Below are 16,786 nucleotides of genomic sequence, written 5' to 3' on the forward strand. Positions count from 1 at the left end.
GGGCTGAGGCCAGGTGGGAACCTGTCTGCAAGGATGGCTGCAGGGGAGGCTCTTGAGCACGCCCAGGGGCAACAGGAGCGGGGACAGACCCGAGGCAGTAGTGAGACAAGGGGAATATTCGCAGAGGAACTGGTCAGCTGGATGCAGCACGTGGTTATTTAAATTTGATCTAATAAGTTTGAGGTCGTTTTTTCACTTAATGTTATGCAAGAACTGGTTTTATTTACCATTGATTTTTTTTTTTCTCCCCCCCTCTCCTCCTGTGGATGAATAACTGAAGTCTAGAGGAATAAACTAATGCTACTGAACTGTTAAATTATTTTGTTTAATATTACACTTTGAGTATCTTTTTCCACATAAAATCTGTTTCTGAATTACAAGCGTTTTCTTTACATTATTTAACAATGTACACTGTAAAAAATAAAAATAAAAAAAAATAAAATTAATTGAAACTTTGGGGCTTCCCTGGCTGTAGTTAGTTGTATGTTTTGCACTGAACCCTTCTTGTATGACTGCACCCCAGGCTGCAGTTTGTTCCTTTGCAGAATATTGAATGAAGCCATTCAAATAAACCAAACCTGCTTTGGTTGAGCTGTGGGTTTTCTTGTGGAACAGCCAGTTCCAGCCCCTCTGTCCTCCTCCTGCAGTGATGTTAACTCTTACCCAATTTACCAGTTTGTCACAGGACATACAAGAAAGCCAATTTAACGAGACCCTTAACTTCTCAAAAGCAGCGACCAGTCAGAGCCTTTGGCCTTTAACAGGATACTCTGAAACGAAGTTCTCCGAAGAGTAATTCCTAAATGGCCCTTGAGGAGGGGAGTGGCCTGAGGGAGGATAAGGGATCAGCTGTCGCTGCTTTTATGGCTGGGACTGCTACAACGTTGCCAGGTGCGCTCTGCTGTGGCGGACAAGACCTCGGCGCAGTCCCTGAGGAAGGAGAGGCGGAGCGAGGGCCCCTGGGCTCCTGCGCTTGCTGTGGGCACTGCGGCGAGAGCAGCGGCCCCTGAAGGGCCCTTCCCGGCTCTTCTGCGCCGCCTCCCCTGCCCTCTGCTCTGGGGCGCATGGGAGCAGGGACGTGCCACCTGCGGGGAAGGGGCTCCTTGGCGACCTCACAAACAGGAATTCAGTCCTCCCATGAGCAACTGGAGTGGAAGAACTTCACAGCGTCATTCTCAGCTGCAGACTTGCAGGAATTTGGTATTTCTAAACACTAACTGCTGCTGCATTTCTTTCCATTTTAAGAACAGCTTCTGTTATGAGTCATGCTGCGCAAGCTTCGAAGGGGGAAAAAAAAGCTCCAAGTGTAAGTTTTCCTGTCCTTTTCAAAGGGGCCAATCCCGAGAGGCTCAGTGCAGTGACTTTGTTAGAGGAGGCACAGCTCTATTTGCATTGTTTCCAGAGCCAAGGACGCTGAGACTGTTACATTTTTGTTTCAGACTTTCACATTTTTTTCATTGTAAAAGTTTGGAGCAGCTTTGAATCCAGTAATTCTGAAGGTCTGCACGTTCCCTTCCTAGCAGGTATATGGTTTCAACAGCGAGGGCATGACTCAAACATGTGGAATGTGCTTCTTCCCTGAGCTGTTCTGAAGGCAACACTGAATTGGCCAGAAACAACTACGGTGAAATGTGGAACTGTTTTCTAGATGTAATCTATCACCGTTAATTATGGCTTGTCCTGTCTTTCCATGCTGAAGTCAATCCCTGTTCTTTGTCCTGTTCAGGAGGTAAGTGGATCGTAAAGGATCTTTTAAGGGAAAAGGACTGGTTAAGTGATGAAGGCAAAGTAGGAGGAAGAGAAATAAATGCTGAATATTCCAAATGTATTTACATTTAGACAGAGCAGTGAGGCAAAGCATGGGAATAAGGTCCCGTTTGAAGCCTGACATTGATTTCAGGGTTGGACTAATCCCAGAATTGTGTAAATGCTCCTGGTCCAGCTCTAACTTTCAGTCATGTGGCATCATTCTCCTGCCTCCAGCACTGCAGTAGCAGGCTCCCTCCACGGATGCCTGGGCCGGTGACACCAGCCCTGCCGGGAGCAGCGCTGCCAGCACGGGCCGCTGGCCTGAGCCCTGCCGTGGTGCTGCGGGGAACTGCAGCTGAACTGCACAGGAACAGGGCCGCTCAGCCCAGCAGAACTCCTCCCTTTCCTGCACGGACCTGCTCGAAATGGATAAAGGAGTATTCTTCCAGTACTGATTAAAAATTCTTCCTTTGGCCTGCTAGCTAGACGGACGAGCTGTTGGCTTTGCTGTAACCTTTGCACCCCTGTGAGGTTCTCTGTTTGCCCGTCCTAAAGCCAAGGAGGCTGTGCAGGTGCAGTGGTGCCCCTTTAGCTTTAGAACGTGTTGCCTCCTTTGAAGGGAACGAGGTGGAAGGGTTGGAAGGGCAGAGGCACGAACAGCTTCCAGCGGGCTTTGTGTTTCAAATTCATGTTTATTTCTGTATTGGAAAGGGTTGAAAGCTTATTTAAAAACAGCAGTGCGGCTCCCATTCATGATCCAAAGGATCGGAGCAAGCACGGGGCTGCCGTGTGCGGCGCTGGCGGCGGGGCCGGCGCGCTCCTGCCCGGAGGCACAGGCACGGCTGGAGGCGCGCCCCGGCCATGCAGCCACAGGGCACAGGGCGGGGCTGCACCTCAGACACCGCCTGTGCCACCCCCGGACTGCACCTTCCATCCTCTGGCCACAGCCCACCTGCTCCCCTCTGTGCTGGAACGCAGCACTGAGGGAGAGAGAAAAGCTATGAATTGCATCTCATTTTTAACAATTCACCCTGTTCATGCCTGCTTCAGGCACTTTACAGGTAATATCCCTTGTAAAATGGCCACAAGTCTCGTGCTGCAGAAGCACAAATAATTGTGTGGTTATAGAAAAAGGCATCTGAAATACATAATAACCTAAGAGTATATGAAGTTCTTGCTGATTGTATGAAACTCTTCTCAGTTGCTTCACCATAATATACAGCAGGGTCCATCTGACACAATATGGGAAGCCACTGCAGTCTCGTGATGTAATCCCAGACAGAGGCACAGATCCCACCGGGTGCCTCATGTAGGTTCCAACCTCCTTTTCTTCAAGCTCTGACTTCTCCTGAGGGGGCTGCACCCTGCCAAACAGGGAGAAAGGAAGAAATGGATTTTTTTTTTGCTTCTAAATGTGTTCCTCAATTCTTTTTCTAACTCTTCCTTGATAGGACAGTAGGATGGAAAAAAGCAGACAGTTTTCCAAGCCCCCTGTCACAGCATCTGCAGCCAGGTCGAAAATAAAGGAATGCTTCTCCCACTGGACTCTCCCAACGTACCAAGAGCCCCTGTGAAGCCAGACCCCTCACTTGTGGCAGCACATACCTGGGGTGTGCTGGTTGGCACAGCTGGTGCTGCTGGCTGCAGCAGGGGGCTGCAGCTGTGCAAGCCTGGCAGAAGCTTTGTGCTGGTTCACCCTGTGGGGTGTCCTGCTGCGAGTGCCCAGCTGGTGATGGCCACGGGGTGTCTCAGGTGCCTGGTGTGCAGCTGGTGAGGGCTCTGACATTTTGGCACCTGTTACCTTTAGGTCAGTGCCCTCCAAGGAAATGTCCCAAAGTTCAGGATCATCTGGAAGGAATGAGAAGGGGATCCATGACAGGAATGGCAGTAGCTCCAAGACCAGCACATTATTTTCCTACAGGCAGTGACCACTATAAAATTTAATCTGTAAAGCATCTCTTATGTCAGTGTGCAGCAGGGTCCTGCCCCTTGTGCTCTGGACTTCAGCAATGTCCAGGCACCACGGTGTGTGACCCTAACAGCCACGGCTGTATTGAGGAAAGATACACCCCAAATCCCCCCCAAGTTCTGTTTTGTGCAGTGTCATCTCAGGAAAAGGGTTTATCAATAGGTGTAACAACTCTGCTGAAGAGCCTAAGTGTGAAACCCCCCACAGTGATGGACATCATCTCCCTGACACTCAAGCAGAGTTTGTATTGTTAAAGTCAGAATCACACTTCTGTTATTCCAATCCTTCACAGCTTTTGCCTTTACACTGTATTCTGAATTAAGCTGGTTTAAATGCTAATGATTTAACACTTAATTACTCATCACTCTTTGGCTGACCTGCAAAGAGCTCCTCTTCTAGTGCCAGCTCCTGCTGTACTTCTGGTGGAGTGCTGTGCTTGACAGGAGGGTCGCATGTTGCTGCAAGGAGGCAACACAAGAAGAGATTAATACCAGAAATACAGAAAAACCCTTTGCCTCCTTCTTAGCAGAGCACGAGTCTGAAATGACACCCAGCACTGCCACCGGGTACCCTCTTTTCTCCTAGAGCTGCTTAAGACTTGGAAGCAGGATGTGGGACAGCAAGGCTCTGCACCTGATGTCTGACAAACAACTGTGCTACTTTAACACGGTTTTTTTTTTGCCTGTCTCCCCAGTCTTCACGTTCCTGCTACCACGTGGCTTCCAGACCTCCCCATGAGTAGTAAAGGGCAATGTAGCAGTAGCTCAGGCAATGTGTATTTGCCTGCAGCTACCACAGCCAAGTGCTGCGGCCTCAGCTTGGATGCAGCAGGTTAATGGTGCTGACAACAGCTGCTTTAGGGTGGCTGGAAAGCTGCAGATTTAATGATGCCGGTTTAGAGCTGACATTCCTGACACTCTTGGAACAGACGGGGGAAATATGATAATGCTCCTTCCTTTGGCCTCAAAGGTGTGTTGATGGCACAGAACAGCAGCACACAAAGCTGGCCAGGCTCCTGTACTGTGGCTAACCTGTGCCTGCCAGCAGCTCTCATGGAAAGCGCCAGTTTTTAATGCCACCTCTCACCCTGTTTGCTGCTGGGAGTAACTCCTGGGACCTGCTGCTTTTTCTCCATCTGCTCCCGGAACTGCTGCTGCAGCTGCTTCTGTCGCAGTTTCCTCTGGTAAGTGGCATCACACTCCGTGGCCAGGGAGTCTGTGCTTCTGTCCCTCCCCCCAGTAAACACAAAGTTAAACAGGGCCTCAGCAATTACACTTTGTGAAGAAAAAATTCATTAAGAAATAACAGTAAAGAAAATCCACTGAGCTAGTGCGTTATGGCATCTTTGGAATTGAGCTGTCCACATGTTTTAAAAGGGCCAGTAACTTCTAATACATACTAATATTTATTAAAAAATAAATTGATAACAGCAGTCTCACCTGGGAGCGTTGGGCTGTTTCTGATCTGCTGTCACTAGAGCAGCCTCTGTCTGGCCAGGGTTACAGCCAGGTGTCACCTCACAGTGCTGTCTCCCTGCTGCGTTCTGCCTTTCCACATAGCTGCTGTATCTTGCTTTCTCTATTTCAGGCTCATAGTCCTGTATTTTAGCTTTGACCAAGTCTAACTCAGGGGGTACCTGGTAAAAGGAGGAAAACCAGAATGTTCAGAAATTGCCATCATCAATCAACATTACTAATTAAATAATTAATTAAAATTATTATTGAACATACTAATTAAATAATTAAAAATTATTTTGCTTGTGCTAAGTCGAGCACTAAGTTAGAAACCTGAAATGCTCTTTTCTCAGTACCCAGAAATTCAGTCAGTTAATCATTGAATTCCTGTGACTCTGTGTTGGTTTAATTGTTCAGTGCTTCAGGCCAGATGGTGAGCTCTCCCCTTGCTGCTCTGCAAACGAGAACAGGTGCTGGTGATCAATCCATGGAGGGTTTTACAGCTTCTCACAGCCCCACAAGGCTGTTGCTGAGTCTGTAACTAACAGTAAACTCTACCAGTCCATTCTCCTGCTTGTGCTAAAGGGCAAGGCCAACCTTTACTGAGTTCTGAGGAAGGTACACCATTCCTGTATATTAAAGATGGGATGTTTTGGCTCTGTCCCTTTAGAAGTTTGTGGCAATGCCTCTAACAGACAACGACCCTGGCAAACCAGAGATCTGGGCCATCTTTACCTGGAGAGAGGTGTCACCTTGGATCTGCTCCTACATGTTTGACAGGACTGCCTTGCAGCTCTAGGCCTCTAGCAGAGTTTGGCAAGTCTTAGTGAGATTGAAGGCAGCTTTACTATGAAAGTCCACGGACCAGCAGTTGCAGGAGGCTTCCTTTTCCCTCACTCCACAAGGCAGGTCACTGCCTAGCAGCTTCCTGCCCCCAGCTGGTGCACAGCAGGAGCTGGCAGGATCCATGCTGGTTACTGAGGCACCACTTCGGAACGTTCTGCTCTGTGTGCGTGAGCTGGTTGTTACGAAGGCTGCTGGTGCCAGAGCTGGTAACCCTCAGGAATGAGGTGCACTGACAGCACCATTGATAACCCTGCAACTGAAGGAGCGGGGGCAGTGGGTGCCCTGCAGCCCCGCTGACAGCCCCCGTACCGCACCTGCCGGGGAAGCTTGTTCACGGCTCGCAGGTAGTCCTTGTCCAGGATGCAGTTCCCAAGAGCATTCCCAAAGCACCTGAGAAACAAGAGGGCTCACTGTGACTGAAACCCTTCATTCCCACATAACTTCTGAATATGTACAAGTGCTGATCTTCACTCACTTGAGTGCCCTCTTCAGTCCATCTGTTACTGCCTCCTTTCTTGCCTTTTCCAAGGATAAGGCCTTGGACTTCAGGCCTTCACTGACTCCATATCCCACATCTTCATGGTATGACCCATCCTGCAGTACAATTTTAAATACAAGGGAATTTTATACATGCAGGTGCTGTGCCTTCCCAAGCCTGGCTACCTGCTCTTAGCTGTTTGTTGCACAGCAAGGTCAACATTTAGGACACCAGCAGGTTCCCGAATGCGGTGCAGTACCCGAGGACTGTGCTCTGACCCGTGCAAGGACTTTCATTTCACAGCTTCAGGCAGTTGCTCAACTACAGTCAGAGCAAATAAAAAAACCCACTTACCTTAAGCTGAACCTTCACAAAAGCACAGACACCCACGTAGAACCTGCCATTGTTGAGGTCAACAAAGTCTGGGAGGAGATATTTTAAGTGTTAATTTATAAAAACAATAGTGGAAAAGAAACTGTTGTCTATGAAAGTAATTTCTTTCCTATGATCTACTAGAAGTCTGCAGTTTGCAAATAATCTGCACAAGGTTTTATCCAGGACAGAATGCCTGAAGAGCTGAGCAGGCTGCAATGCAACTCTCAGTCCAGAATCTCTGAAGTACCTTACTTCACACCAAAAGCAATGCTACATAATACACACAGAGCACTCCAGGTAGCAGTCTTGCAGGTCTAATAGAAACATGTCACGTGTCTGAAATGAAATTTGGCATCAAGTAACTCTACTCTGGGGTCCAAGAGTTCTTCTGTACTCATCTGATCTATTTGTCTAATTGTTTTGTAAACCTGCTGAAGGTGCAAGCCCTTTTTCTACCCAGGAATTTAAAACAGAATCCTCTCACTCTGAATTTCTAAGGAATGACTTGTTATGGCATTATCTGAAAAAGGTAGAAGTTTGAAGGATGTCAGTCTTTTCTTGACTGAAAAGGGGGAAAGAAAACTGTGGTGCAGAATAGATGGAAAGCAATGAAGTAAGTTGTTCTATTTCTAGAATCTACCAGCCTGAGTTAAGAAAAGATTTCTGAAGGTGGGGGAGAAGGAAGAAGGTAATTTAAGCAGCTGCTTTGACCTACTTCAACAACCAGCCTTCAGCATAAGCACAGCAGATCTGCAAACAAGGACAACACTTCTCTGTGTACTATTTCAGCTATCAACATAGAAGAGGCTGAAGCTTTAAGATCACCTGAACACCATATTATAGTTGAAAAATTTTTCAAAAATTTTCTGTTGTAAAAACCTCTGTACTAGGTATTAGCTAGAAGAGAAATCTGCAGAAAAGATGGGTCCCTAAAGATTAGGGGAATATTAACTGAGAATAGGAACTGGTTACAGTCTAAAAATACAGGTGAACATGAAAGCTGGCTCGGGACTGCCAAGTGTTAAATAGTTTAATTGTAATTACTCTTGACTGAGTGTACCCATAGAGATCAGAGACTTGATTAGAATAGCTCAAGAATAATCATAAACACACGCAGAATAATGACTATGACAGATCAAAAATGAAAAGAGAAGCTCCATTATTATTTGAGTTCTCTCGTTTTTACTAACTGTCAAGACACCTGGAAATTGCACATGCCTCTGCCCAGGTGCTTTGAAGTGATGAAGTTGTAGCAGCTGAGGGCACTTGGTCTGATCAGCCTGGAGAAAACTGAGGGGAGACCTCATTGCAGCTACTGCTTCCCTGAGAGGTGAAGAGGAGGGGCAGGCACTGGTCTCCTCTCTGCAGTGACCAGGGACAGGACCCGAGGGAATGGCCCGAAGCTGTGCCAGGGGAGGTTTAGGTTGGGTCTCATGAGAAGGTTTTTCCCCCCGAGGGTGGCTGGGCACTGGACCAGGCTCCCCAGGGCACTGGGCACAGCACCAGCCTGGCGGAGCTCAGGAAGCGTTTGGACAACGCTCCAGGCACAGGGTGTGGCTCCTGGGGATGGTGCTGTGCAGGGCCAGGAGCTGGATTTGGTGATCCTTGTGGGTCCCTTCCAACTCAGCATGTTCTGTGATGGATACCCTGGCCTCTATCTGAGAGACTTTTCCTTCACAGTGAAACAGGAGGGAGCAAAGACTTCTTTGCCCCCAAGAGATCCTTACCAACATTCTGCTGAGTGACTGAATGAGCCCAGCCATTGAAGCCAAACATCTCATTGGCCAGACTGATGACCTTGTGACCCTCAATGTAACAGACCTGAAAAGAAGAGCATGTACATATAAATATATACATAAATACATAGCCTTGTGCACACGTCTCTACACACTTTATTTTCAACAGATTACACATACCACCTTACACTGAGGAAACCCAGCTAAGTTCAAGGTTCAGATAATGTAAATAAAAGGCTGATGGTACAGCTTGAGGTGCACTCTCTTCCAGCAAATGTGGTGGGGATTAATAAAACAACAAATACGACTTAATCAACAGAAGAGAGTGGGCACTAAAGATGGTAAATGCAGCCACTGTTATATAGTCCAGTTCTGGGGAAAAAATTGGAAAAACATCTCAGTGTTGCACAAGTAGGTAACTAGTCCTTTGTAAAGGAAGCACTGAAAAATTAAGTCTCTTTTTAAGTGTAAAAGGAATCTGTGGCTCAGTAAAAGCCAGAATTTACGCCATGCATTCATATCTGCATGTTAAACTACTAGAGGGAAATTAACTTCAAAAAAAAAAAGGAATACTGTAACTTTCTAAACCCTAGTTTTCCTGGGAAGAGCTGAGTTGAAACATGATGTTTGTTCCTACCTTTTGCCCTCCTCCCGCCTGCCGGCTGCTGATGTAGTCTGGGCCCAGCCTCTGCCGCAGAGCATGCTGGATAGCTCGGTACTCGCTGGCTGTGTACTGATACTTGACAAGAACAAGGGAACACACATCTTACTCTCCCTGTTTTAGCTTCCCCTCTTCTCCTAAGAGCACTTCTTTATCCCAGTCCCTCCAAGATGTGCATGATCCATTTTTTGGAATTGGGATGTAGCAGGCAAGGAAACACCTCAGGGTACGTACGTACATTAGACTGGGTTTTTTTTTTCCTCTGACTCTTGATGGATACAGGCATTAATTATTGAGCTGCAGCAATTATTTTTCATTAATAATCCCAGTCAAGCTTGCCACAAGCACACATGTAAATTTCTATTTTACCGCTCAAAACCAAAATATACTATCTCTGTGACCAACAAGAAAAGTGTATTTAAGAACAAAACTGGAGATTAACTGTACTCCACTACCACATGCCACCAGGGCAGGGAGGACAGCAGCTCAGGAAAGCAGTCAAAATAGGAATTTCTTCAGGAGTGTTCAGCCCATTTCCCTCAAGCAGGGAAGGTCCTTTGGATAACTCCAACATCACTGGTATCATCAGAGAACACTGGCATCACCAGAAGCCTAAAGTTTTGTAAGATTAGCCTTGTCTCAGTAGAAATGCAATTTACAAAATGTAGAGAAGCCTAAATGTATGTTTAAGGATTTGAGAACTAAAAAGCTCATGTTGTTATAGCCTGAAGTGGGACAGAACAGAGGTTTCACCACTTAAATCATCAATACTGTGTATGCATGTACTGGCTGCCCAAACAATTCAGCAGAACACAGAATCTTCTCGTGTGTGTGTGTGCCATATAAATTCCAACTCCTGTCAAACTGCTCTAATTTGTATTTAGTTCTATTTAAACTTAAAGGAAAAACTTTGCTTTTTCTGACTCTAGAATGCAAGCCTGTAACCAAAAAGCATAAGGAAAATGGGACAATGCACAAGCTTGTGCCATATTCAGGAACTATGTAGAAATGCCTATCATGGAGAAGAGAATTCACCACCAAAAGCTCTGTTCAGTCCAGATATGGTTGTCTTTTTTGCAAACTATTTTACAGTTTTTAAAAATTATTTTTAATAGCTCAACGTAGTTGGCTTTCCTAAACCTGTACTGAGAATATGTGTAAGCATGATTGAGGCCATCTGAGAATAAGAGAGAATAAAATGAGACCCACTTTTAAGGTACAAGATTGAAAAACCTTTTGAGAAGAATCCAGAGCAATTTATTATAATTCGAGGCATGTCAAGACTATTGCAGAGAAAAAATGCTAAGTACAGTTGGGTGTAGCATGATTCCAGCCTTATTGTACCCAAGTTTCAAAGGAATAAACATGCAGAGCAGATTTCCAGAAGTGTGAGCATGCAACTTGTATTTCCCTCTGGGGCAAAAGGAACCGACCTGTCCGAAGGAAGCCACTGAGTCCCCAGCGCTGGAGCCGTTGCTGCTGCTGTAGCTTTCGCTGTCCTTCCCCTGGCTTTCAGGCATCCCTGGAGAGGAGATAGAATGGCTGAAGGGAACAGAACTGACAGTCCATGTGAAGACATGTCAAAAAGCTTATTCTAAATATCATACTGGTAAAAAAATTATCTAGGTGGGTTTTTTCCTTTTAGGTAAATGTGAAGGCACTGTACCATGCTAGGGAAGGAAAAATAAAATAATTCCCTCTTTTGGATTCTTCAGCACTGTCTTCCTGGAACACTTTCAATATCCATTAATACTTTAATAAAAAATAGAGACAACTTTCTAAAACTTTACTCAGCTATATCCTGACTTGTTAGTTTTTATTTTAGATTGTTGTTTTGACTGTAATCCCCCTGCCTGGTGCTATGATGGTACCACATAAAGTGTGCAGAGCTGAAAACCACAGAACCTGCCAGAACTGTAAGAAGTGGTACCAATAATTCAGTAGATGGCACCCTTTTCCAAGCCAGTATCCACCACTTCCCAGCACTGCATGGCCACTCCACCCTGCTCTGGAGCAGTGGGCCTGGGCAGATTGTGGACCCCAGCTGTGCAGGCTGCAGCAGCACTCTCTAATAACCCACAGAGATAATCTTTGACTGTATTTGCACCAATGCTCAGCACAACCAATAGCCCAGCACTCAGACTTTTGTAGGCAATACAAATATAGGACAAATCCAGACACATACAAGAGACCTGGAGATGTCAGAACAGTTTGAGAAAGCCTAAAATTCTCAGCAGATGGCATGATTTGCCAGTCAGTCAGCACCTGGCTAGTACTGTGCTTTGCTAATGCATTCCAGGTGTGGCACTTTTTAAAATAAGTTGTTTTTCCGAAGTTTACTGAGGACTTGCCAAACAATTTTCAGAAAAAGGATACCAGTTGTTTCCTTGGCAAGTATGAGCACTGGCAATTATGCCAAGTGTAGCTAAAATTCGCCTTAATTTTTGTTGGCTAGAATTACTCATCTTTGGTGCCAAACTTGTATAATTGTACAGTGTTCATACACTTGAATATGTTTCAATCAGAAGTTAGCAGCAATTTGTAAATACATTTGGCTTTGAAAAAGAACAAATAGAAAGCAACATTACCAGGAGAAACACTTGTGATTTAAGCAGGCTACTTCCTCTGCTCAGCAAAGAGTTCATTGCATGGGGAGGGAGACAATTAGAGAGACATAAATAGTGTGTGTGGCCAAGGGAACTGAAATTTGAACAATACTGTTGCCTCCACTCACACCCCCAAGCTGCCTCAATCAGATCTTAATCACTATAAGCCCATGGAAAGAAACAATGACCGAAATGTCACTTGCCTTCGTTACACTATGACCAATTTATGCAAAGTAGGTGGGTGGCATTTCCATGCAAAATTGCTTAATACCGGTTTTGGATAAAGTCCCTCAAGCTCTTATATGGTGTGCACCATTATCAGTCTAAATTTAGTTGTCTAAATTTAGTGGTTTGTACTCAAATTATGTGTGAGTCCAGTTGGAGTGAAGGAGACACAGGATGCCAGTTTAGTTTCAGGCTTTACCTACCTTCAGCTGTGAGCCTCGTTTAAACCAAACGCTCCATCGGAGCAATGTGGGGGGTTCTGCAGTTGGGGAAGTGCAGCACAGCCAAGCCCTGTGTCTCAAAGCAATTGTTTGAGCATTTCAGAGCGAGAGAACTTCGATATCAAAAATTATTAGAGTAGGAGTTGGGGAAGAGAGAGCAGTTAATTCTGCAAATGCAGCTATAAATCTGTCCTGGTGCCAGAGCCAGGAGCTAGGGAAGGCAAGGCGCTTCTATTCCTCACTGGAACATTGTTTCATCACTGCAACATTGTTTCCTCGCTGCCCTGCCCTCTCCCCACAATGCTTTAACGCACATGAAACATTAATGCTGGAGTAGATAATAAACTATTCACTGGAGTGCCAAAGAGCCTCGGACACCCTCTGAGGCCAGGGCTGTGGTAGGACGCTGCCTGACTCATTAACCAGTGCTAAAAAATGCCCTATTTTTAAACCAGAAAGACTAAAAATTAAAGCTCAAATATGCATTTGAATATGCAGGATGATACAGGCAGTTTATCAGTTTAAAGGCACCATCTCTGTGGTAATGGGACCATTATTTATTATTTACAGGGAATTCTTGAGTTTAGCTGGTAATGATCTCAGGAAGTTTTCTTGTCACTGAGAAAGAGAGCACACAAGACCAGAGGTGCTGCACTGTGCTCCAAAACATTACCTTGATACACTAGAACAGGCAAAGAAACTTAACAGCCTTTACTACCACCAGATTTTGATCTTGTCTTTCAAAATGTGTACATAATCAGAAAAAACCAATCTCTGTTTTGGGAAACTGGATATGAAGTACCAATTTTCAACAGCACTCTACAAGCAGGAATTTATTGGCATGGTGGTAGTCAATTGAGCACTGCTGAGAAAAATGTGTGTGTACACAAATTCCTGTTCAGGAAATAAACCAGTCTTCCAGAACAGATAATCCTGAATTTAATCTGTTCAAGTATATCTACCACTGTGGGCTGCTGTGTGGCAGCAACACCTTCACCTGCCATGACTGCATGGACATAACTTCTAATTTTCTAAATTAACACATCCTCACACACCTTTCTATCCTACTGTCCATTACCGCCCAAAAATTTATTTTGCTCCTAAATCACATCTTTTCCTATCAGTTCCACTCTGCCTCGACAAACTAGGTTTCTGAACCATGCACTGTGCTCTAATCCTGTGGCAGGAGTGCCAGTTCCCAGCTCTCCTCACAAGTAAGGTGGAAGCAGGCAGTTTGCATCACTTCAGAATAGTTTGCATACCACGCATTGTGCAAGTACCACAGCTTGGGCAATGCTCAGCTAGAACGTGGCTGTTCAAGGAATTAATCAGAGCATCCCATAACCTAAGACAGGAATTTAAACACAGACTCTGAACTTCCAGAGGGCTTTTCATTCATCCTTGTCCTCTCTATCTGGTAAGTTTCCTTCACAGAGAGGCTTTGGTTTGCTGAGTAAAAATCTTCAACATTCTCTCAATAAATGCAATTCCACTGAGCCCAGCAAGAGCAAACAGTTATGCAGGTAGCAACAAGTGATTTAGCAAGCACTAAAGATAATGCCACATACTTAAGCTAAGGTTTGTATTACTCTAAGAAAACATAGAAAAAATTTACAAGTTTTATATTTCTGTGGAGTTTTCTTTCCTCTGGGAACCCCAAACTATTTTATAAGTTGATTTACCCATTATGCAAAGGCTGTTTAACACAGAGCTGAGGTACCTCTTTCAAGTTTAATGGGGCAGATGTTCCTAATCAAGACAGGCCCGTGCTACTCCACAGTTTAAAAGGAGTGGAAGAGAGATGATGCAATTGCTTGTGGAAAAGCTGCACACAATAGAACTGTTCAGTTTTGCCTTCTGATATCTCTAGGTAAGCAACCTTGATGACTTGAGAAAAGCGAGGCAATGTTCTGTTAACTTCAATAGAAGGAAAAGATACTCAGTGTTTGATGGGTTAAACATGGAAATGCAGGGGCACGTCAGGAGACTGGGTGTCTACTGCAGACTACAGCTGGCCTCTGATGCTGACAGGACCTTATCAATGCCCCTTACCCACTCAGGCCACATTCCATAGCAAGAGAAAAAAGGTATAACATAGGAAGTTTGAGCTCCCTGCAGGAGTTTAAATATTTGCTTTCAGGGCATACAAGTGCCACTGTGACAATTTCTGCTCAGTTACAGCACGTGTCATGTCAGGGGGACACCTCCACCATGCAGTCCCACTCATTACACTGGAATCTGTGGGCTCCAAAAGCATCACTGAACTCTTTGATTTATCAGGCACTGCTCACTGCTAGCTTTACTCTTGGCAGGCCTAGGATCGTGATCCTCCCTGCACTGAGCAGAGAACACTAATTCTGGTTCCACTTTTGAAACATTTTAACGAACGCAGGGTAAAGCTCTTTCTTCCTTACCTTTACACGCTTTTGGAAGAGTAACAGCACATTTGTGGGAGTGTGTTTCTATTCAAGAATTTTTGGATACATCCAACATCTGAAACGAAGCCTGTCTGGTCAATTCCTGCATTTTTGGAACACGGGGTGAGAAACTCACCTCCTTACTCATCATGCTGTTTCCTGTCACGACAGCCTCTATACAGCTGCCACAAGTTCACTGAGCATCAGTGTAACTACTGGAAGTTGCTTAGGAGCCTGCTTTCCCAGCAATTACAAATCCAGTTCCAGTCCAAATTGCTCCGTTTAGCACATGCTTTGCTGTGTTTTAGCCTGCATATTTTTCAAATTTTGCTGGTTATGCCTCCAAACATTTTCTTTAATAGCAGTGGTGCGTGTCAATTACCCGTTTGCTAAGTAGTTTTGTTTGCTGTTTTAAAGTCCACTGCCTGCTGCAATTTTTGCCTTCCAAAGGGTCCAAAAAAGTTTCATTAGTTAAAAATGCACCAACAGCATCCTAGGAAAAAGGTCACTCCAAACAATTCTAAGTTTGAACTACATTTGCTTTCCAGGAATATAAATCCCATTTAATTTCTCACATTACTTAATTCCTTTGCATTAACTCACAATCCATATAAAAAATATTTCATTAAAGGGATTGACTGGTACTCCTGCACAAATAATCTTTTTGATGATATCATAAAAAAATTCCTCATAACAATAAACGATGACCAAGGGGTAGAACTGAAAGACAAGAGAAACAACTCTGTGGTACAAGTTTTTTTCCAGGTATGAAACAGTAACATCTCACAGTTCCAAAACTAAAAGTGAACAATCTGCTCTTCAAGGAGTTTCACAACCATCCAGGCAGAATAAAAGAAAAGAGCTCGTTCTGGAGACCAGACCAGGCAGAAATATTACTGAAATATCATAAATTATTTACATGGGCACTTCTTTCTAAAAGCCTGTCAGATTGATTTATCACCACATCACTTATGTACAAGTCACTTCAGCCCTTGCAAGGCAAAGACAGCAGGGTTTTTAACTCAAGAGTAATGGTTTGGGACTTACAGGGAAAAGCAGCCTGTCCAACTGTAAGCAGAAAGCCTGCAATTTCCCAAATGCAATTACCAGGCAAGGAATTAATCCAGCCTGGAAACGAAACCGCCTGAACTCTGCAAGCACTGAGAGATCTGTCAAACTGTGGAGCACAAACCCCATGGTGGTTACAGGCACCGATGACACTTCTGGCAGCAAGACCCTATTAAGCTGACACTAATTAAGTTAGGATGAAAAACCTAAAGCTCTTAGGCTCTGTTTTGCTCCAGGTTGACACTTGCTTATTGTTAAATGGAAAATCATTTACATTTGAAATTGGCAGAATACTTGAGGCGTGGGCAAGCCTGTATCTGTTTCCATCCTTCTGCCTTCTTAGACAGCAATATAAATGATCCCTTTTTTGGGGGGATGCCTTAGGCTTGACAGAAGGGCTTAAGTAGTAGAGCATGCACTATATGATTTTACAGAAATTAATTTAAAATGGGCTCTGTGCTTCTGCAGTTGAAAGGGAAGTCCGGGTTATTGAGACCTTAGTGGATATCAGCGTGCCAGAGGTCTGAATGATAATACAAATGGTAATTATAACATATAAGACGCAAAAATATAATAATACATAAAATATACGATATAGCTCATATAGAATATGATGAAATAACGTTATTATAAGCTGTATTCATTGCAACAATATACTAATTTAAAGGCTGATAATTTACATGTCAGTAAGTGTCATTCCTTGCGTAGTCTGACAGATCCATCCCATTTGCCACAATCTCTCCCTTTAGTGTCCCCTCCTAACGGGAGTAAGAGCTAAGGAACTCAGTGTTGCTTTTGGCTCCTTACACCCGGAATCCACAAAAGATCGGGCTGCAAGAATTCTTGGTGGGGTCACTTGTCGTCTGCCCGAGGCCCCCTCAGGAAACACCGGCCCCGCGCGCGCCCCTCGCCCGCCGGCCGCGGCCCCTCAGCAGCCGTCCGCAGGGGAAGGCCCGGGTCTGTGCCCGGGTTTGGGCACGC

At 44.9% G+C, this 16,786-nt stretch overlaps 1 protein-coding gene across 2 annotated transcripts; it reads right to left on the minus strand.

Annotated features, from left to right (window-relative positions):
• Positions 1 to 170: 170 nt before the first annotated feature.
• On the minus strand, positions 171 to 16,367 carry RAD52 (RAD52 homolog, DNA repair protein). 2 transcript variants are annotated; one of them, XM_017726231.1, is made up of 11 exons: positions 10,702 to 16,367; positions 9,245 to 9,346; positions 8,599 to 8,692; positions 6,851 to 6,918; positions 6,494 to 6,612; positions 6,333 to 6,408; positions 5,158 to 5,354; positions 4,805 to 4,947; positions 4,096 to 4,176; positions 3,355 to 3,597; positions 171 to 3,113 (listed from the first exon to the last, which is right to left on the minus strand). In XM_017726231.1, the coding sequence occupies exons 1-11, from the start codon at positions 10,786 to 10,788 to the stop codon at positions 3,055 to 3,057; spliced, it is 1,269 nt and encodes a 422-aa protein (XP_017581720.1). In that variant the 5' UTR covers positions 10,789 to 16,367; the 3' UTR covers positions 171 to 3,054. The 2 variants fall into 2 exon arrangements, with proteins under 2 accessions (XP_017581720.1, XP_008642207.1); XM_008643985.2 differs by having other exon boundaries at positions 4,805 to 4,941; positions 10,702 to 16,362.
• Between the last annotated feature and the right edge of the window lie 419 nt (positions 16,368 to 16,786).

The sequence above is a fragment of the Corvus brachyrhynchos genome, unplaced genomic scaffold (assembly GCF_000691975.1).
Source record: "Corvus brachyrhynchos isolate BGI_N302 unplaced genomic scaffold, ASM69197v1 scaffold191, whole genome shotgun sequence".
NCBI lineage: Eukaryota > Metazoa > Chordata > Aves > Passeriformes > Corvidae > Corvus > Corvus brachyrhynchos.

Bases quoted from the DNA above. Each gene is read 5' to 3' on its own strand.
- RAD52 (XM_017726231.1), bottom strand. From the start codon at position 10,788: ATGCCTGAAAGCCAGGGGAAGGACAGCGAAAGCTACAGCAGCAGCAAC. The intron at 8,693-9,244 runs GTAGGAACAAAC...TCTTCTTTTCAG, and splicing joins AGGCGGGAGGAGGGCAAAAG to GTCTGTTACATTGAGGGTCA. The intron at 6,613-6,850 runs GTAAGTGGGTTT...ATTGTACTGCAG, and splicing joins TTGTGAAGGTTCAGCTTAAG to GATGGGTCATACCATGAAGA.